Source organism: Prunus mume, linkage group LG1 (assembly GCF_029339155.1).
Source record: "Prunus mume cultivar Tortuosa linkage group LG1, ASM2933915v1, whole genome shotgun sequence".
Classification (NCBI taxonomy): Eukaryota; Viridiplantae; Streptophyta; class Magnoliopsida; order Rosales; family Rosaceae; genus Prunus; species Prunus mume.
The window spans coordinates 2,330,002-2,353,877 of record NC_142698.1 but is presented as its reverse complement, the minus strand read 5'-3'; the positions used below and the strand labels follow the sequence as shown (position 1 = coordinate 2,353,877).

Here is a 23,876-nt window from a genome sequence, read left to right as displayed (position 1 = left end):
GGCGTCTAGGGTTTGTGAGAGGGGATTTCTGCAGAGTTTCATACGTAAGTTTAGAATTACCTCAAACCTTGTGTGCAACCATGTATTTATAGGAGCCTTGAAGGCTAGGGTTTCGGAAGAATAATTTTACACATGGAAAGGAATTATTCTTCCCGAATTTGGAGAGTGATTTAATTAGGGATTTGATTATGGTAAGAATCAAATAATTCCCAATTTGATTGGATTAATTATTTGACCTAGGATCCATGAATATTTGCTTCTACAAGCTCCTATTTGGTTTTCAACTTGCAGCTTTTTCACATGTAGCTCAAGGTGCCATTCATGTATCTATTCCATAGGCTGGTTTTTATACTCATTGGCTACCACCTTGGAAATGCTACACCCTTGTCTACAAGGTTTCTGTATAATCTAATTGGAACCCAATCCACCATGAACCTACTGCAAAAGTACACCAAGTTTCTTCATCAAAATTACTTTGAATCATTTTTCTTTTGTTGTTCATTTTTTAAATGAAGAAAACTTGTGTAAGCAAGGCTCAAATTAAATAGTGGTCAGCTAATTGAAAGATGGACATACATAATTTGGTAAAGGTTTCATAATATTGAAAGAAGATGCCTAATACTAGGGGTGGGCATCAATCCAGCTGATCCGATTACATTGGCCGAACCGATTATATTGGTTTGGTTTGGTTTGGTTTTGACCAAAGAAAAAGTCAACAGTTTGAAAAACCGATCCGAACCGGGTTGGTTTTGTTCAGCTGCAATTTGAGCTTTTTTGAAACTGTCCTAAACCAAACCGAACCAATATAACTCTATTTACTATTAATTTTATTTAATGTACATGTGTCAAACAACAATTGGTTAGTAGAATGGCATATTATGTACCCTTTCACACCTAATTGGACTCCAAAACAAAACAAAACCAAGAAAATCCTCCACAACACTCACATTCGAAGCCTCTCTCTTCTCTTACAACTAAAACTCAAACCTCATTTGGAAAAAACCCCAAGCAAAGCCTCTCTCTTCCTTCTTCGAAAACCCAGTTGTGCCTCTTGTATCTTCATCTTGATTCGCAGGTACAAAACCATGTCTGAGATACTCAGTGGGGCTTGGAGAAAATATCTCATACCACTTCAATCCCACCCTCTTAGAACTAAGGTTTGTTTCAATTCTTGAATCATACCCAGTTTTTGTTTTTGTTTTGTTGTCTTACTCTGCTTTGTAAGATGTCAATTAATCAATTGGGTTTTGAAATTTCTAATTTGATTCGTATTTATCAATTATTTGTATTTATGAAAATATGGGATTGGGTCTGTCAAGGTGTGGGAAGAGCTGAGAGAATTGGGTTATGGAAGAATAAATTATTTGTCTTTTCATTGCACTAGTTTCCAAAAGCTATTAATTTTTTTATTATTAATGCCTCACTTGCATGGTCCCTATGTTGTAGATTTTGTATTCAATCAAAGAGATGATTTCTGGAACGAGACCATTAAACTTGCTAATTTGCACCACCTCAATGTGGTAGCTTCTATGGTGTTGTGCTTGATGGGTCGGGAGGTTCTGTGTCAATAGTGACAGAGTATATGTTAATGACTCTCTCAGAAATGCCTTGCAGAAGAATAAGAATAAATGTGTTTGTTTGGCTTTTTGTTCTTTGCATTAATTTGATAAAATCAAAATGAATGTTGTAGTTGATTAGTTGGTATGTAATTTCCAATTGTATTAATCAATTGGGTATTGAAATTTGTTTGTATTTGTATGAAAATATGGGATTGTATGTTGAAGTTTGTTGCTAGAAGTTTGGATGAACTTAGATGAAAATGTTTATATTTGTTAGGAGCAAGTTCAGTTTTAGGATTATTTGATGGAATACCGATGTTAACAGGTTTTGTGTTATTGTAAGCATGTTTTTTTTTATGCCTAAACTGGCCGAACCAAACTTGCACCAAACCGGATATGAATGGTTTGGTTTGGTTCGGTTTTCATTTTGATTTTAGTTCAAACCGAACCACACTGGACCATAAAAGTTTAATTGGTTCAGCTGTGGTTTGAGGATGAAACCGGACCATGCCCACCCCTACCCAATACCATTTATGCTTCTAAATAATCCTTAGTAGCATATTTATTCATAAAGCTTTTAATATTTTCTAATGTACAAAAACAATGCAAATAAGAAATAACTCAAATAAAATGCTAGCAAAAGAATAGTTTCATGGATAACAAATATGCATTAAAATGCTCTTATCAATGGGTCAACTCGTACTCAAGGTCAACTAATGTGTTAATTCAATTATAATTTATATAAAATTAAAAAACTACATTTGAAAGGCTTGAAAAGCTTGAATTTCACTATATATGGTATTATAAAATTGAAGTACCAACATCAATGTTTTATTTATTTTTTAAATATATAAGTATTATTGTTTTTTTTTTGGGTAAATTGTCGTATCCCCGTGTCCTAGTTTTTTTTAATATTTTTCATTTCCCCGTATCGTCTTATATGCATCCATGCAACATAGAAAAACATGCTTATTTGTTGAAATGCGTCATGTGCTTTCAATTTTGTCTCAGTTCGCCCCCTGAACTTTAAGATCACTTTGTATACCCCTTATGCTTCATTTCCACGAGTCAAGTTACACCATTCCGTCTATTTTGTGGAAAGTATCATTAAGTTGGGTGATGCGGCATGAATAATTTGGTAATTTCATTATTTTTATAGGAATTGGGCATACTATGGATTGCTATGTGGCACCGGTGGGCCCATTGGCTTCCGAGTATCGTTAAGTTGGGTGATGTGGCATGGGTAATTTTGTAATTTCATTATTTTTACAAGAATTTGCCCTACTGTGGATTGCTATGTGGCACTAGTAGGACTCATTGACTTCAAATCAGTTTTTGAAAGGAACGGGTGTGCATTAGGGTTCCAAAATTGGGAATTCGAACAAAATTGTGTGACTAGAGATTTAGGTAGCTATTGAATTTGGCGCAAGCAGTACAGTGTGTGTAGAAGATGAGTGATTGAGTTGTGGTAGCTGTCAAAAGCACGAATCTTTCACTATTAATGCATACTTTGTGGCTTTAAGGCGCTGGAATATTTGAAAGGTGGTTGGTGCTAGACTTTAAGGCTCTAAAGTGAATTAGTGCGAAGATGGTTGTGCTTAGAGATGGTGGATCTTCCCAACCCGTGTGTAAGTGGACCCATTCTACACCTCTTTTGAGCACATTGTTTTTGTTTAGTAAGTTTGGTGAGCAAATTTTTCAAGTTTGGTCAGTTTGCTTTAAGTGATGAATGCTTGTACATTTGTAAATTTGCAAGACTTGTTGATAAGTTAAAAAAAAACACCATAATACAATTACACAGAAGTCTCCCAGTACAACCAAACTTACAATTACATTATATTTCATCTAAATTATATTTTCATGGCAAACACCTTTAACCGTGAAAGACCCATTACAACCCACAAAATTCTACACTTCCTTCGAATCTTGTCATTTCCAGCTTCTAATTTGTCAAGCTTTTTACGCAAACCAAGTATCACTATCTTCAAATGCTCACATATTTGAGCATCAACCCGCATTAAAAAAAACCCACATCATCTTCCACCTCTTCGCTCCATTCCAATAAAGAAATAAAATTTTCAACTCTCATGCCCAGCACAATCACGCATGTGGAGCTTACATGCCTACCTTTCCCCTTGGTCACGCTAGAAATTTGCTTTGGAAGCTGAGCAATAGTGCCACAATGACAACGTTGCACCGGCCTATCTTCTCCTTCATCCATCTCTTCTTTATGCAAATGATGACAAATAGTGAAGACGACCAACAATAAAGGGCCAGGTGAAGCCCATTTTAGAGCTTTGACAAATAAATGAAGTCTCCTAGGGCAGTGGCTATGAGAATTAGGGGGGCAAATTTGGGGGGGATCATCATTGGGGAGAGATTAGGAATATGGCATCTCAACTTGCATTTCTCCAGGGAAAGCACCCTTAATGGGGTCCACACAACTAAACATCCAAGGTTACGGTCCCGATGCTTTAAGGGGTAATTTTGAAAATATGTGAAACCATGTTTGGTCGTTTTCAAAATTATAAAACATTTTGGGGTCAAAATGTTAATTTTAAAAACTCCGTCTGTAAAGACCCAGCCTTTTCTTCTCGATAGAAGCTAGGTCTTCATTTGATTTGGGCGAGAATAACCAGAAAAGAGGAAGAAATAGGAAGAAGGAAGAAGGAAGAAGGAAGAAGGAAGAGAAAGAGAACTACGCGCCGTCGAACCCAGCCTCTTCTTCTGTCCTTCGCCGAGTCGCCGTCGAACCCAGCCACTTCTTCCACGAGCCTAGTTTTGTGATCTATGTAGTTTTTCTTTATTGACCGTCAAGCTCAATTAGTTAAAGGTAAAGTGCTATTTTGCTTCAGGAAGTGAGATACATTTTTATCAGTGACCGAAGACAATCTAATCTCTGAAGAAGTGTAGTGAAACTATAAAAAAAAAATTATTGATGTGTACAAAGTTACTTGGCTTGTATATAAATGTTGAATACTATCTTTCTTTTCTAGTGCAAAGTTTTGAATACGATGTTTTATCCAATATTTGAAGGCCAATTAATTGTGACTTGCACAATTTGCAGGGTAACATAAAAATGACGGTAGTTCTTTATCCTGATTATGTTGTATATCGGGATAGTTATTGTACAGAACCCCAGTTAACGTTTTCCGACAGTTGCATCAAAGTCAGTGGCTCAAAAACATCTGAACCCTTTGATTTTGAATGGGGAGTTGATGATCTCATTACTTTGGAGTGTCAGAGGTTTCCAAAAGTGAGTCCTGAAACTCTCCTATTGGATGTCACCACTTTTTATATATATACTTGGTATTGAACATGTACAGTTTATTACACTACATTCAGGCTGAATTTGTGATGATAAAACTCCGTGTGATATCAAAGGATGCCCCGCAAGAGGATATTGCGGATGGTGTTTCTGGTCAGTGCACTTGTACAAAAGCTCTGTTCTTTTTGTTGTTTTTTGCCTTCTCTTAGTAGGGTTGGTGATGCATGTGTACTTTCTGGGACTTATCTTTGTTAACCTACATCTTCATAGGCAGATTGTTAAATCTGCTGTTCAATTATTGAAGCTAATGTGATCCTCCTCCAAAATTTTGGTCAATTTTCATTCTGGTTCTATGCAATTCTCACATCTCAATTTATGATGTTTAAGCTGTGTAGCTAAGACACTGATAAAAGATTAGATACATGTTATGTTATAGTCCTTACGGATGCTCAGATATGGAAACTCTTTTTTGTTACCTAAATGTAATAAATAAGATATACAAGTGATTTGTAATCCAAGTATTATAAATTACTTTTAGCAAGTAGTATATGTCATATGAGAAAATATGCTAATTTCTATTTCAGAAAAGGTTTAAATCTTGTCCAAACTCGTTAATGCTATGCTTTAGCAGCTATTTGGGACTTCAAACTCTTAAGCTGAGTCTGGCTCCTTTTTTTTTTTCCTGACATGATCTGCTACCCAAACTCTCTTAGGCTTTGAGGAGTTGAAGATTGCAGTTGTTGAACCCTATTGGTCTGAGAAAGAGGAAAGTATAGCATCTTTGAATGCAAAATATTTGAATGCATGGGTTCTTCTGCAAGAGTAAGTTTGTTTATGTTGCGTTTGTTAATACAATATTGTCCTGTGTTTCTTATGTATCATATTTCTTGATGTTCTAAGCTTTATGCCAATAAGCTGCTTAAATTTAATGGCCTATTATGCTGATTTTGATTTGAGAGATAAACTAGGAAATTATTTAAAAATAACATACTTTCAGATGAAGTTTCATTACTGCACCTTACTACTTTTGGCATCATTTATATAATCTATGAGATTTTAAAAATTAAAAATTTTCTTTAATTCTCTAGCTGTACCCACATTTACAAAATTATTGGTATATCCACCGGCATACACAAGTTGGAGATAGCATATCTAAAACAATATCCAAGACATGGTCAATGTAATCTGATTGAAGATTAATGGCCAGGTTCCAATATCCGCTTTATCAGTAATGCTCAGGGGGGTCACATGCCACCCTCAAGGTCTTGTTCAGCCAAAATTTTTTGTTTTTTGTCTTCTGAAAAAATTATCATTCCTATCATTTTATGAATATTGTTTCTCTTCTCCATTATATACTATGAATTAGCCAGGCTGTCCTTTATTAAACTTCTCTTCCTTGTATAATTGCTTTTATTTTTGTTAAAAAACAATTTATAGTTGTTTTACTATGACAACATTAAATCTTGATAGTATATGTCATGCAAGCTTGAAATTTGTAGTATGAAGATAACTTGAGGGTGCCCCCTGTGAACTAAAATTCTGGCTCTGCCCCTACACTTTTATCAGATCAATGAAATACCATTTCATCAGGATTATAATTTAGTTTCCCTAAGGGGATTTAGTTTTATAATCAAATAGATTAAGTGGCCTTTTGGGTGATTATACCATGACATATTTGAGGGGATATATAGTTCAGTAACAAAGGGATTGTTATCGTACTTTGTCTAGAGAGTCAGTGAGGGATATCAGAGGGGCCCAGTGTTCAATTTGGAACTGCCCGATAATAGTGTTCCACGTTTAGTTGCATTTTAATTTTCAGAGTTGATGGTGAAAGAACTCAGTAAACAGGAATTATTGGCTTAAAGGCTTCTGCTTTAGAACCATGTTCTTCACTTACATTAGTTTGTACCTTTTAGTGAGCATTTGCTTTGTGTGGTATCTGTCAGGTGCTGGGCATAGTGTCCAGTTCTTTTGCCTCTTTACAGGGATGATGTACTGCTCATGTAATAACTATCCCTGTTTTGGTAGTGGTTTGTAAATTAGAATGGTTAAATTGTACTCCTGAAAAAAGAAGGTAAAAAAGAATGGTTCAACCGTACATGTGTGGTTAGATTTTGGTTGGTATCTTCATATTCTCTTTCTCTGTTTCCATATATCTAGCTTACAAATGCAAAGCAAATTGCTGGGATTCACATTTTATTTTTCTTAGGTAAATTGTTTGCCATGTTTGTAAATTTATACTATCTCTTCTGTGTGCTGCATACATAATCTAATTCATTTTACTTCGGTAGTTCTATACATAGTCTTAAACTCATATTTTTCCCCATTTTGGTACAAGTAGCATGGGCGTGGAAACAGATGAGGATGATTCACCTGGGCAAGGGCATCATTTTCCAAAGTGAGTTAAAGTGATCCTAGTTCCTTTTCATTGTAACTATGAAGATACAAATTATAATGCTTGTTGTCAAATTTCCTCTCCCTTTTTGAGTTCAGTACTCCTTTATGTTTCTTATGTTTTCTGTTCTCTTCTTTTTTCTCTTATTTGATGAGGATTGGATGAAGATTTTAACTCTCTGTTTCTTATGGTATATGCATGGGTATCACGTTATCTATAGTTTGATAAGGCTTGTTTTACTACCATGACTTTCTTGAATATGTTTGTAAAATTTAAATGATTATTGTATTGAGAATTAAGGAATCGTTTTCATATATAATGTGGATGTGTGCTTTTTTTGCTTTAATCATAGAACAAATGGCCGAAGAATAAATTGCTGTGGTCCCTTCTCTTGGTTGTTCTATTTTTGAAAGAGAACACGACTGCTTTGCTTTAGTGAACAATTTTCTGTTTTCTTTAAAGGTGCTACTGTATGATGTATACTGAACAAATTTGAGATGGTATACAGTTTTGATGAGCCATTTGAAGATGTTGTATATCCGAAAGGGGAGGCAGATGCTGTTTCCATCAGCAAGAGAGATGTTGATCTCTTACAGCCAGAGACATTTATTAATGATACAATTATTGACTTCTACATCAAGTAAGCTTGCATGTATAAGCTCACATGCATAACTTTATTTGCTTTATATTAAAGACCTACCTATTTTGGAATCCTAAATATTTGATGGACTTTCGTCCTTACAATTACAAGTGCTCCCTGAAGATACAATACATATAATTTCTAATAGTAGTGACACCAAGCTTTTGGTTTTTTAGTTCTATAATGTTTTTCTAAGTAAATCAATTGTGTTAACGAATGGCAAGAAAAGACCCTAGCATACCCTAAGTTTGCATTTACTAGTGTACTGAATGCATCAGCTCTAATAACTACCTCTACTCACCATATTGAGGAGAACATTGGTCGCCACCCGAATATCATCACTATCTTCAACAAAGCCCTTGCCTTGTTATATAGGAACTTTTGACTTGCTAGATTTAATTCCCTAGTTAACCAAATGAATAATAATTTTCAAGTAAATTAAAGTAAAAATAACTGAAATGGAAGTTCAAAGCATTGAAAAGTTGTTAACTGCTAATAATAGACAAGACAATTTGAATGTGATAATTTTAAAAAATGGAATGCTCAAATAAATTAAAATACTAATGTCTTGAAAGTGGAAACAGAAATTGAAAAATTTATATCACCTTATGATTATAATTTCTAATTTCTAAAAGACAATGCTAATGCTAATTGCAATTGTCTTTATTAACAGTTAGAATCGTAATGTGATTGTTGTGATTGTAATTTCTGCCACTTTTAAAATTCAAATATTCCCATTACAAAGTAATCAATTGGCAGGTATTTGAAGAATCAGATTCAATCTAAGGAAAAGCATAGGTTCCACTTTTTCAATAGTTTCTTCTTCCGGAAGCTAGCTGACCTGGACAAAGATCCATCCAGTGTTTCTGATGGCAGAGCTGCTTTCCAACGAGTTCGTAAATGGACAAGGAAAGTGGATTTATTTGAAAAGGATTACATCTTCATTCCTGTAAACTTCAAGTATGATCCTTTGACCAAACTTCATGCCTCTTGTAATAAGATCAATTTAATGGGTGCTAATATGTGGTTTTTAATATCAGTCTACACTGGAGTCTAATAGTCATATGTCATCCCGGTGAAGTGCATAGACTTAATGGTAAGTTTTTGTTGGATTGTGCAACGTGTATCTGTGGATTTTTCCCATCATTTATGTAGTTTTGTCATGTTCAGATGGCGACTCAGGCAAGTCACTTAAAGTACCTTGTATTTTGCATATGGATTCTATCAAAGGAAGTCATACGGGTCTGAAAAATCTAATTCAAAGGTATACTATTGAAGTTCTTTTTTTCTTTTTCTTTTTTAAAGGCAGTATGCATTTATTTTTATTTCTTATTTTTTGGAAAAACAGGTGTTATGAAGTCCCTTCTTTTCATATTCCTTTTATTGTTCTTGTATTTTATGCTAAGTTGGAGTTTTAAGAACTGAGAGGCCAAGTGGGCTTTGGTTCAAGAGGTAAAAGTGTGTAGGGTAGTGGTGGGTCTTGGTTTTAGATGCTTCCAATACACCAAAGGAAAAGAGAGGGAAAAAAAGAGAAGAAACAAAAAATAAATTTGTTACAAGATCCCTTGGACAAAATACGGTGTTCCTTTAGTATACCCTCATTTCCTTGAATAAATTTATCTTATTAGAAGAAAAAAAAAATCTCATTTCTTTTGTAAATGCATGACCCTTTTTGGTTGAGACACAATTTTGAGTGCATATGTGTGTGCATTGGCTATTACAGTATAAACAAAAGATGTGATAGAAAGTCATCCAGGCCCAGTGGTTATATGATTAATCCCTTCAATCAATCATTGTGCTCTACATTGGTTGTTTTGAGTTCAATTTTCATGAATAGTAAATAATTTTTTTAAAGAAATTAAGGGTTTATAAAGTGCTAAATTGTTATTTAATTAACAGTTCTTTAGATTTATATTAAAATTTGGTAGGGGGTGGGGGCGCTACTATTTTATATAACATGGTTTGTGTCCAACAACAATGCATGCCTCCTGCACTAACTGAAATCTGGCCTGCAAAGACAACTTGTTCAAATTTTTCCAGCTCTTCCGGATTTTGAGTGGCTTTCATCTGTACTAGGACATGAAGCTTTAATTCACTGATGATGGGCAAATTGAAGTGGATTTGAGGGAAAAGTCACTTGGATAATTGTCAAATAAATGGACTTGATTTTCTAATTTTTTATGGAGACAACACAGGAGTTTTAAAAATATGTTTTTCTGTCATATGATTAGAATTTTTGAACAGGATGCTAAGTACCTGGGGTGTTGAATGGGATATCTATTATTTTTTACAACTTCAGAATTTAAACCTTTTAATTGTGACACCAAATTTTGATCTTGAAATGATAGTTACTTGTGGGAAGAGTGGAAAGAAAGGAAAAAGGAGGCATCTGAAGAAATGTCATCAAAGTTCCACAACCTGCGGTTTGTCCCACTTGAGGTATTACTCCAGTCTTCTCTAACAGATTTTTAAAGACAGAACAAAAAGAATTACCCAAGGAATATGCTTTATATCGGTACTGTAGCTGAAAGTTTGACATGAAAGAGTGATTTTATAGGCCAGTCAAATGATTACTGTTGCGTATACATTAGCCTAATGATTGATATTATCAGCATATGGCTATTATTTTGGTGATACAAAACCTTGGTGTTCAAAATGATAATTATATGAGATTTGTAGGTATGTGGAATGACATTCTTGGTTGAGTAATGTATAAGATGGTTCATGTGTTTTGGCTGTGAGTAAACTCATTTAATAATTGTGGGAAGCTGTAGGGCATCCTGAAATGCTTTGGTGATGCAAGCTCATCTCAAGATTGGGAGAGATGGAAGTTGTTTCAGTGTACTTTGTAATCTTATGACATCTTTATTCTGTTTAGATCACTTTATAGCAGCTAATCTTAGTTTGAAAAATAAGAAACTTTGGGCTCTTGGAAGTGCAGATCTAATTGTGCAAATGTCTCTCCTCAATATGCGCTTACTTTAGGATAACTTTACTTTACTAGTTTATTCGATATATGAAGTATAGATGATATGATATTTGATATCTAAATGCCTACTGTTCTTGTCTTATCACAAGATAAAAAGGAAAAAAAAAAAAGTGACTTGTGTGAAGGTCATTATTATCTTCAAGCAACTTTTTCTTTGAGAAAAACACACACGCAAAGAAATTTGTAGACATGGGTATTAAGATAGTCTAATATTCAAGTGAATGCACCAAATTATTTTTCGTTATTCCCCATCTTTTTTTGGTGTTTATGGTCAATATAGTTTAAGTTCTAGATGCAGTATAGTGATTTCATCCTCTTTTAACAATACGAACAGCTAAAATGTTCTTCCTCTTTTGTTCTAAATGTTTATAAATAGATATTAGATGAGTGCAATAGTCTTTTTTATGATTATCATTATAAATGAGTTAGGGAATCGGATAAGTGCTTTTAATTATGAATTGTGATCTTAAAGCTGCTCCTTGCTTTCTTCCCCTTTTTCTTTTCTAGAATGTGCGTCTTCATCTGTCATGTTGCTGCTGTCTTTGTATTCCTGCAGTATATATTTTCTCTCTTTGTTCGGTTACATGGAGATAATTTGATCTCTGAAAAGTTTTTTTCACTTTCTTCCTTATAACTGTCCTTTTAGATTAAGAAATGTAAAACAAAAACAAAAACAAAAAAAGGCTTAAATTTTTGCTGATGGTAAAATATTAAAACTTCTGACAATGGTTCACATTCCTTTCAGTTACCGCAACAGGAAAATTCATTCGATTGTGGCCTGTTTTTGCTCCACTATCTGGAGCTGTTTCTGGTAGAAGCTCCTGTTTATTTCAGTCCTTTCAAAATAACCAAGTTCTCCAACTTCGTAAGTGATCTACTTTGTTTCTAGATTTTCCTAATTTCATTAGTTCTTTTAATACTTTTACCCTTTATTTGTACTGTATGAATGATGTGGCATGTCAATTTTATACATCTAGTACACAGCCCTAACATATTTAATTTTTAACTTGTACTGTGCACCTCCTGGCTGTATGCGTACTTCATTTTTTTGGTGGAAACATAGTTACAGTCTATTTAAATTCAGAGGTGATTTTTGTGAAACCCATTTTGAGTGGAAGGTCAGTTGGATACACATGGAGGAGGGTATATATGAAACATGACATATATTCTTTTGTTCATGTATTATTAATTAATTACACACATGGAGGAGTGCCCAAGCACTTTAAGAGGAGATATAGCATATTCTTAAAGTCATTGGATGGAAATTTCATGGTTTAATAGACAAATGATCAAGAGCAAGTAAGTAAACGAAGTGCGTCCACTATTAACTGTTGGATGAAAACAAATCTAGCAGCTTAGAGTATGAAAATTCAAACATGTTATACTCTAAACAGTAGATGCATGTTTCCTATAAACTGGTGGATGAAAAGTCAAACATATCCACGATTAATAGGAAACATGTCATTTACGGCTTATTGTATGACATGCTTGAATTTTTATACTCTAAGCTGTTGGATTGGTTTTCATCCAGCAGTTGATAGGAAGCGCTTCATTTATTTACATGCTCTTAGTCATTGTCTATTTGAGTTCTTGAATGTTTGTAATGTGAAGTGTTTGAATGCTTGTGCCTATATACACGTGTGTTAGTATGTGGATTTTCAATTTCTACCATGTTATTGCCTTGTTTCTTCCTGTTCGTTGGTGGTGCTATTTGAACATGGGCATCACATTGAAAGCTCTCATCCTAGGATCTTTTCCTTCAATTGAAAGTTTTATCAGCTCGGATGCCTTACGATGAAATAAACAGATATTGGGTTGGGACAAACTCTGACTTTAGAGACATATGCTGGAACTTTAAATGGTTTTCAGTGCCTATAAATCATGTACCCTTTTCCCAAAATTTCAACTGTTAGGCTTTCTAATATGATCCTCCTGTAGTTTAATTGATCTTTCACTTTATATTTCAAATTTTAGCTATGCATAACCCCAACTTCTGTTACCAGCTTAATCCAGATTGGTTTCTTCCTTCTGAGGCTTCTCTCAAGCGTACTCTTATCCAGAGGTTAATTTTTGAGCTCCTTGAAAATCGTTGTCGGGAAGTCTCTTCAGCAGCTTCCAGTGATGAAGACCAGGCTAAATTTCCGGAATGTAACGAGCATGAAACTGGTGTGCAGTCATTTTCGGGAAGATGTGGTCCTGCTATACCTTGCCAAGAAAATATATCTAATTCTCAAGCAGGCCAGGGGATTGAAATTACTCTGTTATCCACATCTTCTCTTAGGAGCTCTGAGTGTGTTAGTGATGCAGGCTTGGTTCTCAGGGAATTTTTTGAGCCAGGAGCCACCCCTGGCTCACTATTTGGACAATATCAATCATTTGACCAAAAGTCATCTTTTTACCTTCTTAATGGCGCTATACCACCAATAGAGGTACCACTATTTCTTTTTCTTTTTTAAGGAACAAAATCTGTTTTAATTATGAGATAGTTGGGATTGAAAAGCATGAGCATTGTTTATGTTGGCTTTTAAGGATATTTTGGGTGTAGATTTATAAAGCTCATGTGTGTTTGAGAGAGAGAGAGAGAGAGAGAGTATTGGCAATGCCATGTTATAAATATCTTTCCTTTCTTTTTTTTCTTTCAACCAATTAAAGCTTTGAGAAACATTTGTTTCATTCTTTACAAATCCTAGGTTTATATAGACTTGTAAGACAGGATGGTACGCCTTTCTTCTTCTTATTTTCCTTTTTTTCCAGTTATGGGCTCAGAACTGTATAAACTAAGCATACATATTATAAATGGATACATGTTTTACATCGATTCATTGAAGAGACAGCAGTACTTGCCCTTACGTATTTGTTAAATAACAGGAAGACACCGAAAATGGAGAGCATTTTGCTTTTTCGCCTACAGGAGACTCTGGTTTTCAGCAAATAACTGGAATCACATCTCAAACTTGTGGCATTCCATACACATCAAGAACTTATGGAGCTGAGACTTCCTATGACTTGGGAATATCTGCACAAGAAGAAAATGGAAACATTGATTCATCCCCCAAACTATCAAATTGTGCCTCTGACCATTCTGAAGATTTTGGGGTCATGGAAAACCATCCAGTTGGGGAGGAAGATTTGGGTCTGAGCCAGAAAGAAGAAATGGATGTGAACAATCCAACTATGGAAAATGTCACATGTTTACCAGATGGCCTTGTTTCTGCTCCAGGGAATCCGGATGCTTCCATTATTGAAGGTTCTCAAGACCATGATAAGGTGCATTATAATAATGGATATGGAGGTTCTCAAGACCCTGATAAGGTGCACGAGGGCAATGGAAAGGGAAGTTCTCAAGACCATGATAAGGTGCATGATGGCAATGGAAATGGAGGTTCTCAAGACCCTGATAAGGTGCATGATGGCAATGAAAATGGAGGTTCTCAGGACCATGATGAGGTTCATAATGGCACTGAAAATGAAGGTTCTCGAGATTGTGATAAGGTGCATGATGGGAATGAAAATGAAGGTTCTCGGGATTGTGTGAAAGTGAATGATGGCAATGAAAATGGAGCTCCACTTTCTTCCTGCCAAGAAAATCCTGATATACCAGCGTATCAAGACTCTAATATGGTAGACAACAGGACAGTCTCATGTGATGATGATCGGATGCCTGAGCCTCAAGAGCAACCTGCTGCAAAAAGGCTGAGGCTTGCACAACCACTTGAAGGGGAAAAATGTGTCACATGATGCCTGCTTGAGGATTGAAATTTGTGAGGCCCTATATGCTCTGTTTTGCATTTCACTGGGTGTCTGTGTATAAGTATTTTGATGGGTGTTTGATAGGCATTGACCTGAATTCTGTGAATAGCGTCTGGTCTGTATAGGCCATATGAGGTATGCCGATGTATTGATAGAAGAATAGTTTAGATACTAGGCGCTTAACTTATATGTCTGAATTTATTAGTAAAAAAGGAGCCTTTCTAAAGCAATTTTTGTAGTCTCTCCAATAATTAGAACATCTTTTTTATAAAAAAATTTAGTACAAACGATTGGGGGAGGGGGTTTTACACAAATATTCATTGTATACTTGGGGGTTTCAAACCTCTGCCCATATGGGTGAAGGTCGAAAAGCTTAACCAACTGAGATAAGCCCTATTGGACACTGCTTCCCTCCTTCCACATATAAATCATATAGTTTGACACATGAAAAAATAATTTATCAAAAACACCAAAAGAAAAATCTCTGAACACATGTCAACTTGCTATTGGTAGGAAAGTAGGAGTTCCTACTTCCAAGGAAGGATGCAAGTATTTTCCTACACCATTCGGTATCACAAACCTTTACATTTAGAGTTTAGGGTTTATGGCTTTTGCTTAGAATTTTATGTCTAAACTATCTAAAAACTAACTCCTTTTATGTGACTTGAAATTATATTAGGTGCCTATCTTTGTTGGTGTATTATGGATCTCAAGATTGGCTGGTACAATTTTTTGGAACTTTTTCCCGAATTTGTTAAAAAAAAATTCAATGTAATTCCGTCGTTAGGTTTTTTGTCAAATTCTCATTAATTGCCTATGTAGCAGCCTTAGACCCTCTTTTCACATGTTTCAATGTCAATTTAAGGGTATTTTCAAGCAACTAATATTTTCATGCCCAAACTGTCCAAAACTTTTGGGGAATATGCTAGTGTAATCACGTTTCAGAAATGGTGTTCTGAAATGATCACGTTACAAATTGTGTTATGATATAATCACTTAGGGATGTGAAATGACCAAAGTGCCCTCCATATAAAAACGTATCTATTGGAGAGTTATTGGCCATTGATTGCCGACCTAACGCTTCTGGCTTCTCTCTCTTTCTCAGCTCTCTGTCACGTTTCTCTCTTCCTCTCTTGGCGCTTTCTCTCTCCATCGACTAGCACCACTCTATTTCTTCCTCTGTCGCGAAAACCTAAGCAGCACTCTCTCATTCTCTCTCTGCAGTCAATGTTAGGGTTTGGTGAGGGGGTTCTTGATGGTGAAAGAGAGGGTTTCTTCGTTAAATGCTCTCTCCCTTAAACGATGTCTCAGTTCCCTCTCTTTTCATGTCTTGAATCGACGTCTTTCTCTTCTCCTCTGCTTCTTCAGGGCCACAAAAAACCATAAATCTTGGTTTCGGTTCTGACTTTTTTCACGTACTTCCTCCTCCTTGTCAATCCTGTCACATACAAAATTCGTGATTTTCTGTTGGTGTTGCTGGGATTTCCAATTCAGTTGTGTGCACAAAACGAGTGATTCTAAGGTGGGTTTTGTATTTGTTATTGACTAGTTTGTGTATTTGTATGGTTTTCATTTGAGAATAATAATTTCACTACCCTGTGACTGATTTTGTGAAGTTTAGTAATTAGAGAGATTGCAATAATAATGTATTTTAACTGTGAATTACTTCATGCTTGGATGAAACTTCTATTGGTCTATTGATTTTGCTCTATGGACGATGAAGTGCCTCAATTTGCTCTTTGTCATCTAGGATTGGTTCGTTTGTGATGCGTGTTTTCACTTCCATTTTATGATGCATATTTAGTGTGGGAATTTATTCTGGTGGCAATGGCTATTCCATTATAAGACAGCCTTACCTCACTAGGCCCTAAATTAGCTGTTGAGTAATAATGCATAAGTAAATTTGTTGGTATCATTGCTGTTTCAGCACCTAGTAGCATATTTTGCACCCTTCCTGTCTTAATGGTTAATTATGTGATTTTGAAATACTAATGTAAGTTGGCGTGGGATTTTTCTCTTCCCTGTGCTATAAAACCTGCTAAATTTTGTTGTTATTCTTTGCTTGCAGCTTTTCATATATGTCTGAAAATGGTATTTTATTGGGCTTCAGTATCTGTTTAGAAATTTCATGTTCATCCATCTAGGTTTAGCAGTTGCAGTTGCAGTAACATTTTGACGTGTCTAGTTTGTACACAGAGTCCATAACTGTCAATACTGATGTTCCATGTGTGTCTGTATTGCATATAACTAGACATGTATATGACAATGGTAATGAGTAGATTTTAGTAGGCATTGATGCATTTGGAGTAATTGTTGTAGCCATTTCGCCCAAACCCTGTATCAAGTGGATCCGTGGTTTATGAAATTGTTTTCACACTTGGGTGGTATTTGGTTTTTGGATGGAATGGAATGTACATTTGATAAAAGGGAATGTAGATAACAGCAGAGTGTGGAAAGAGTTGGAGAGTAGAAAAGAGGCTTAAAAACAATTATGGTTTTGTCATATGTATATACATATATTAAAATGGCTTGAAAGTATTAGTTTGAGTAATGTATGTATGAAATATGGATAACCAATGATCCATATGTATGATCTTGTTGTGCAAGGAACTCGAGAATGGCTTGTAAAGTTGTCACGTCCTAACCCTCGGATTTACGAAACCTTGGGTTAAGACGTGATTCACACCTTAATTATAGAATTTAATAAAAACTATAACTAAAATGTGAAGAAAACATTTAAATAAATAAAATAAATATTTCACATAAAATATTCAGTAGAAACAAGGATACATCTTAAACCATAAAAATTTTACGTTATTTTACAAGTTAGAACTACTCGAGAGTTCACTAAAAGAGTAGCTCATTATTCAACCACAAGCTATATTACACTCTATAGACATGCCAAAAATCATCACAAGCTCTAGATTTCAGGTTTGGTACCTGCAAAATCTATTAGGGGGTGAGCGAAACCATAGCTCAGTAGGGACATAAACCTTTTCACAATAAATTGATATAATTAAATTAAGTGACAAATAATCAAGCAGCCAAATTTCACATTATTAGTAACAATGCATGAATGCTCTTCATCTAAATCTTGTTGATTCATATAACTGGACAAGCAGACCTGCATGTCTCATACCATGCTTATACCACTAGATCTCAAATGCCCATTTATATGAACTAACACCCATTTCAATCATCCCATAATTTCCCTTTTGTTAGTCATCTTGTCTAACTCCCTTTCGCCAGTCCCGAATCACCCAATAAAAACCATGTGCACTATGGGATCCATAAGACCTGGTACCTGCCAAGAGTTAAACTCAACTACACAAAAGACCATTCCCATTACCCTCTTTTTCCAGCATTATTTTCTCAACTCCAGAATTCTAACCAAATTCCATGGCATGATACAATTATGCCCTTCACAACAATGTAGCCATTTAAAACATCACCAATGCACATATAATTATACCCACATTGTTCTAATAATTAAGAGTATGTAAATATTGACAATATATTTCGTGGGATCTGCATCCATGATCTTATAAATGCGCTAAAAAAGGTCGGAAAATGTTACGTTCCATGACACTATTATGCCTTTAGCCTCCCCACCTTCATAAATCTCAATGTTATCCTTCTTAACCCAACTTCCATTGTAGCATACCAATATTCCAATAGTATCCATTTCTGCAAATAACATAAATAATTACTACACCGATTAATAACACTAAAAAAGAAAAATTCGATGAAATAAAAACATACACAACAATCATTCCACTACATGTATCATCTTATAAATCCTCAAATCTTCAAACTCAAATTGTAGCTGCTTCAACAAGGAACTTTTATTCCTTTCTGTCTTTTCTCTGATTTTGTACATATCTGTGGGTTCCAAGTTATTAACAAACTCACATAAACATACCATGGCAGCAATATGAACCCTCTAACCTATAAGGGTTTTGAACAAATTTAAACACCTTCAACAAAAGGCTCAGGTTGTGATACAAAACGTATTATGTAGTATAAGCTCAATTACCAAATTGGAAACCAAAACACACAAACTATACTTCTTACCAAAACAAACCCAGAATGCCAATAAATTCCCCACATTAGCATCTAAATTAGCCTAAAACTACCCTAACAAACCTATTTTTAGGGCAAACAAAGTTAACATATGATTTTTCTGTGTGCTGTTATTTTGCCCATTATCAAACACATTGCACTACATTATACAAGCATTCGGTCAATTTTAAACAAAATTCAAGTTGACCACACAGATCCCACTGCAGATAATAACAAAAACTATAAATTTCAACATATCATAACGCCTTCAAACTGAAAATTTAAGCTTTTTTGCCCTTCTATGGTGAAAAGGAGATGAACGATTTTATAATACACATACACTACCAAACCAATATCTGAACTCACATCCGTTCACAACGACGCCGGAAGTCGCCACTTTCGCTTCTCTGTGGAGTCGCATGATCACTTCAATCTGGAGGTCAACAATGGAGGCGGTGCGTTCCGCTTGCTTCGCTACATCAAACTAGCGTTCCAAATTTTAGGACATCTGGGTTATGACTATGGATGGGTTGCGAATTGGATTGCTCGGTGGCAACATGTCTCGCATAACTGGAGTTCCCCATTTTTGGCAAACTGCGAAAACAGAGAAGAGATGAGTTCAGACAAGTTGCCTTTTAGAAAATAGGCGTTAAAGGGTTGATACATCTGCTTTTATATGGAGGGCACTTTGGTCATTTCACGTCCCCAAGTGATTATATTAGCACACAATTTGTAACGTGATCATTTTAGAACACCAATTGTGAAACGTGATTACACCAACATATTCCCCAAAACTTTTTCTATTTTGAACAATATATTCTACATCGGGACACAATTTCTATTTTGAACAATATATTCTACGTCGGGACTACATTGAAAAAAAGAAGGACAAATCCGGAATACTTGATTGTTAAAATTGAGAGTATAAACAAACATGCCTTAAAATAGGTACATGAGCATCTCCAACCGACTCGTTACATGACAAGTAGCATGCCAAACGGTTACAATTGAAGTTTTTTTGGAGGTCCAACCAACCTTTAATGGTGACATGGAAAAGAAGGCTGGAGCATGGATGGCAATTTTAACGCCAACGTACTAAGGCATCTTTTCTATTATTATTTTTTCTATCAATCCCACTTAGCTTTAATGGATGTTGCCATTTGTTGTTTGGATTGGTGCAATCAAATTATACAAGATGTCAAATAGAGTCAAATTGTTATATAAGCCATCAAATTCAAATTAGGTGGTTTGAATTTGACATCTCCGCTGGAGATGTTAGTAGTTCAAATTATTATTGGTTGGTAGATAGTTTCAATTGTTTTATTGGATGGTAAATGGGTACATGATGAATAGTTTGGGTGGTATTTCTGCAAATTTTATTTAACATTTTGGCTGTCGGATGGGGTAATGTGTAGGTTTCATTAAAGTTTGTGTATGCCTCAGTAAATAATCAATAATTCATGTACGAATATGAAAATAATACAATAGTTTGGGAGTTATTTGTAGGTGGAAAGTTTTTTTCTGGGCTGATTGCGACAAAAGTGGAAAAGAAAAAAAACTGAATGCGAGTAACGAAACTGAGCTCCACATACTCACTTAACTTCTATCCATGGCCACACTTTCCTGCTACTCTCTGCATCCTCTTTCTTCTGCTTCTTCTTCTTCAACAACGTCTCTCACTGCCAATCACTCTCTTCCACATCAACCCCAAACAAAACCTGAAATCCCTTTACTGTTCCGCTGCTCTGCCACAATTGCCGCTAGGCCTGAAGTCATAATTCAACCCACAAGGCTCTTAGTCCAGCCCATTCTACTATTTGCTGGCTTTGACAAACCCTTGGATACCCAAACTTTTCTTGCTACTATAAGTGTCTTGGCTGCCATTGCTCTCTCTCTCTTTCTCGGTCTAAAGGTAACAACTAGTTCTGTCTTCTTGGCCTAGCTTTCTTTCTGGGTTTTGTGTGTTTTGGAAAAATGATATCTTCAAAGAAAAATGGAGCTTGTGGGTTTGGTGTTTTTCGGGTTAAGGTTGATGAATGATGAGTTTGTGGCTGTTCTTGAATCTTTTCCAGGGTGACCCTGTGCCTTGTGAGAGATGTGCTGGCAATGGTAATGGCTTTGTGATTGTTTCTATTTTTCTTGGTTTTTATTTATTTATAAAGAAATGAAAGATAACTATGAAATACCGATTCCATTTCAAGCCAGCAACGGAAGAATGTAATGTAGAAAAAATAATGACAGTGCTAATATTCTTTTGTTCTGTGCTTTAACTTCGCTTAACTCTCTTATGGTAGTTTCAGAATTGAGTTTTATCAGTAATGCAAGCTGATATAGTTTGTTAATTCTATGAGAAATGGTTACTTTTTGTTAGCTAGTGCCAGTAGTTAGTATCTGTAGAGAGCATGTTTGACAATAGGAAACTGGAAGCCTTGGATTGAAGTATATGGAGAAACTGATGGCTAAATAAAATATAGCTCTGTAACAAAAGCGAAAAGTTAATAATTATAGACAAAAGAAGAAACAAAGAAAAATGGTTACTTCTGGTGAATGACAAAGTCTGAAACAGAAAGACCAGAAACTTAAATTTGTATTTGATGATTGACCAGATGGTCATATCATTTTTTGGGCATATCAATGATGAAACTATCAGATACCAGTTGGTTGAGCTCTATCATGATCAGATGACTCTGCTGTCAGAGTTGCAAGTCATTGGTATTCTTTATAGGTGACTTCCTGTGTAACCAAAACATGTAGAGGTGGTGATGGCAGTAAAACTTGTGAAGAGGGTTTTCGAAAATGGGTTCGGTTCAATCCAGGGCTTGCCAAATTGGCTGTTAGTGGCAGTTATTGGCCCTCAAAATGTGCAGCCTTTTGTAGAGGGTAATTTTGTGCTAGCTGGAGAATTATTCCCCCTTCTTACAATCCATTTCTATGTTCTTTTTTGACAATCACATACAGGCAATCCATCCATAACCCCGTTATTGAAGCATGATATGTTCTAAATTGTTCTTCTAATAGCATTAATGCCATTTAGTACATTAATCTTCCCACTGTGGCTTTAGGCCTTTACATTGTAGTCAACCCTTTTTATGCATTAATCATGCTACATAGAAGGGAAAATTGTAACATTAGGTCTTTGGGTCTGATAAAAACCAATTTGAACAGAAGGTGAAAACATTAGAACATAAATTATATACAATAACCCAGAAAAAGCCAGCTGTATAGTTTGAAGGAGATCTATGCTAGGATTATTCAAAAATCTGAAATTTATGTAAGATTTGTGCTCATAAACAGTCCAGAGAAAGAAAATTGTTCAGTGCACCCATTAGCATGTTTGCTAAATAGAAGGCGCATGTAGTTATCATATCATTATTGTATCAGTATTTCAATTCAGAATGTCAAGGGATTGAGGATGAGTTTGGATGAGTGCTCAACTGAAAGGAAACTCAAGTTTATACACAAGTATTAAAGCTTAATGTAGTGTAAGACATATCAGCCATGCTGAGAGTTTTGAGGGACAATTGTAGCCAATTGATTTCTTGATAATTTAACCAAACCATCATTGGACCCCTACTCTCTTCCACACATTATTTTCAATCATCTAGGGACGTATAGGATACACAAATGTGGCAGAAAATGCTGCAACAAATTTATTGGTACTGGATGTAAAAGATGCTGCTCTATATATCATCTGTTATGCTACTTTATTTCCAGAGTCAGTAATTTTTTCACCCTGGGGGTCTATCTTCACCTAATATATAAGTGATGTCAGGTGGTACAAAATGTGTCTTCTGCAGCAATGGTAAAATGAAGACGGAGACAGGCTTGATTGATTGCAAGGTGTGCAAGGGTGCAGGTAATAGTTTCTGATTCTTCTTTCCTGTGTGTTATTACCCTTAGGCCCAGCTGTGACCATCTAAGGAGTAAGAACATAGTTGATCGAAGTTTTTTGGTGAACAGTACTCTATAGTCATTCGTCCCTGTGGAATGATTATTGTCGAAAAATGCAAAGTCCGACATGAGGACAAAATAAAATACAACATTAATGAGAGGTTCCACTACTAATAGCTCAGTCCGTGTCTCTAAAATCTTAACCTTAATTCCATTAAAGGTTGAAAGAAGTAAATCAAATTGTGGTTTTTGGTGAACTTTTTCAATATTTTTGTATGGTTCGATCTCTCCTTTTCTCACAAATGAATTTTATTTTTGAAGGATTGGTACTCTGCAAGAAGTGTGCAGGTTCTGGATATTCTCGACGGCTATGAACTGTGTTTTCAAAATATTAATTTGCTTTCTCTATTTTCAATCTGAATGAATTTTCCCTAGCTTTAATTCTTTTTTGGTCCAGATGCATCCTTCTTTTTCCCTTCAAGTGTAGCCCCATTCTCTAATGTTCATGTGCTTATTCAAAAACTGTGAAGGATGAAAAATTGTAAATTCTAATTTACATTTTGTTTCCATGTATATATTTTATGCAGCACTGTTTGCTTAGAGAGAAACTGAGGAAAAATCTTTCACTGAATTGACTTTTCTCATGAAGAATAACTGAACTAGTCACAAGCTTTTATAACATTACAATTTATTAACCATCACCAGTTATAACCATCTAACATCTCTGTTAGATAGCAGCTGACAAGAACTGATCTGGTGTGAGTGAGATAGCAGTTGACAAGAACTGAAATCTCTACTGGTTTTATCATGTTCTTTAGCTTTTCTGTAGTAGACTTATACCTATTATCTTTGTAGTAGTGATTTCAACTGGATTGGATGGCTACGACTAGTTTAATCTTGTTATTTTGTAATCGTTTCTAATTCGATCCAATCTTTTATTCTTGAAGGCGTATAAAATAATCACACTACAAAAAAAAGTGATAAAAGTCATCATTATTTGGTGACTAATGTTAGGGTGACTAAAGCCTTTAGTTACTCCGCTTTTGTCACCCCATCATTATCACAAATAAAAGTGACTATTGCAACTTTTATTTGCAGTGTCAATATGAGCTAGTTGCCACAATGCTCTGATTGACACACGTGTTTTTTAAGACGTAAGTTGTTCAATTATTGAGTAGAATTTTTATTTTTTTATTATTAATTGATAATATTTTTCTAAGTCTAAGAAAGAGAAAAAGGCAATAACAACCACCATGTTTATTATTGTTTATATAAAAAACCTAGGACAAGCACTACAAACAAACTGCTTGGACAGAAAATAA

At 35.3% G+C, this 23,876-nt stretch overlaps 2 protein-coding genes and 1 long non-coding RNA gene across 4 annotated transcripts; all 3 read left to right on the top strand.

Moving 5' to 3' along the window:
- The first annotated feature begins 928 nt into the window (after positions 1-928).
- LOC148920677 (uncharacterized) lies at positions 929-1,783 on the top strand. The gene is made up of 2 exons (XR_016122630.1): positions 929-1,157; positions 1,447-1,783. It is a non-coding gene; the product is annotated as an uncharacterized LOC148920677 (long non-coding RNA).
- A 2,116-nt stretch (positions 1,784-3,899) lies between these two features.
- On the top strand, positions 3,900-14,831 carry LOC103329900 (putative ubiquitin-like-specific protease 2B). Of its 2 annotated transcripts, none has more exons than XM_089042443.1 (13): positions 3,900-4,392; positions 4,627-4,815; positions 4,905-4,980; positions 5,541-5,649; positions 7,169-7,225; positions 7,731-7,862; positions 8,622-8,822; positions 8,903-8,958; positions 9,033-9,126; positions 10,211-10,301; positions 11,597-11,716; positions 12,855-13,280; positions 13,720-14,831. In XM_089042443.1, the coding sequence occupies exons 2-13, from the start codon at positions 4,639-4,641 to the stop codon at positions 14,587-14,589; spliced, it is 2,409 nt and encodes an 802-aa protein (XP_088898569.1). In that variant the 5' UTR covers positions 3,900-4,392; positions 4,627-4,638; the 3' UTR covers positions 14,590-14,831. The 2 variants fall into 2 exon arrangements, with proteins under 2 accessions (XP_088898569.1, XP_016652834.2); XM_016797348.2 differs by having other exon boundaries at positions 3,901-4,392; positions 7,166-7,225.
- A 5,356-nt stretch (positions 14,832-20,187) lies between these two features.
- On the top strand, positions 20,188-23,127 carry LOC103329891 (thylakoid lumenal P17.1 protein). The gene is made up of 4 exons (XM_008232418.2): positions 20,188-20,575; positions 20,736-20,772; positions 22,436-22,519; positions 22,876-23,127. Exons 1-4 carry the CDS (start codon positions 20,273-20,275, stop codon positions 22,926-22,928), a joined length of 477 nt encoding a protein of 158 aa, XP_008230640.2. The 5' UTR covers positions 20,188-20,272; the 3' UTR covers positions 22,929-23,127.
- The last annotated feature ends 749 nt before the right edge of the window (positions 23,128-23,876 follow it).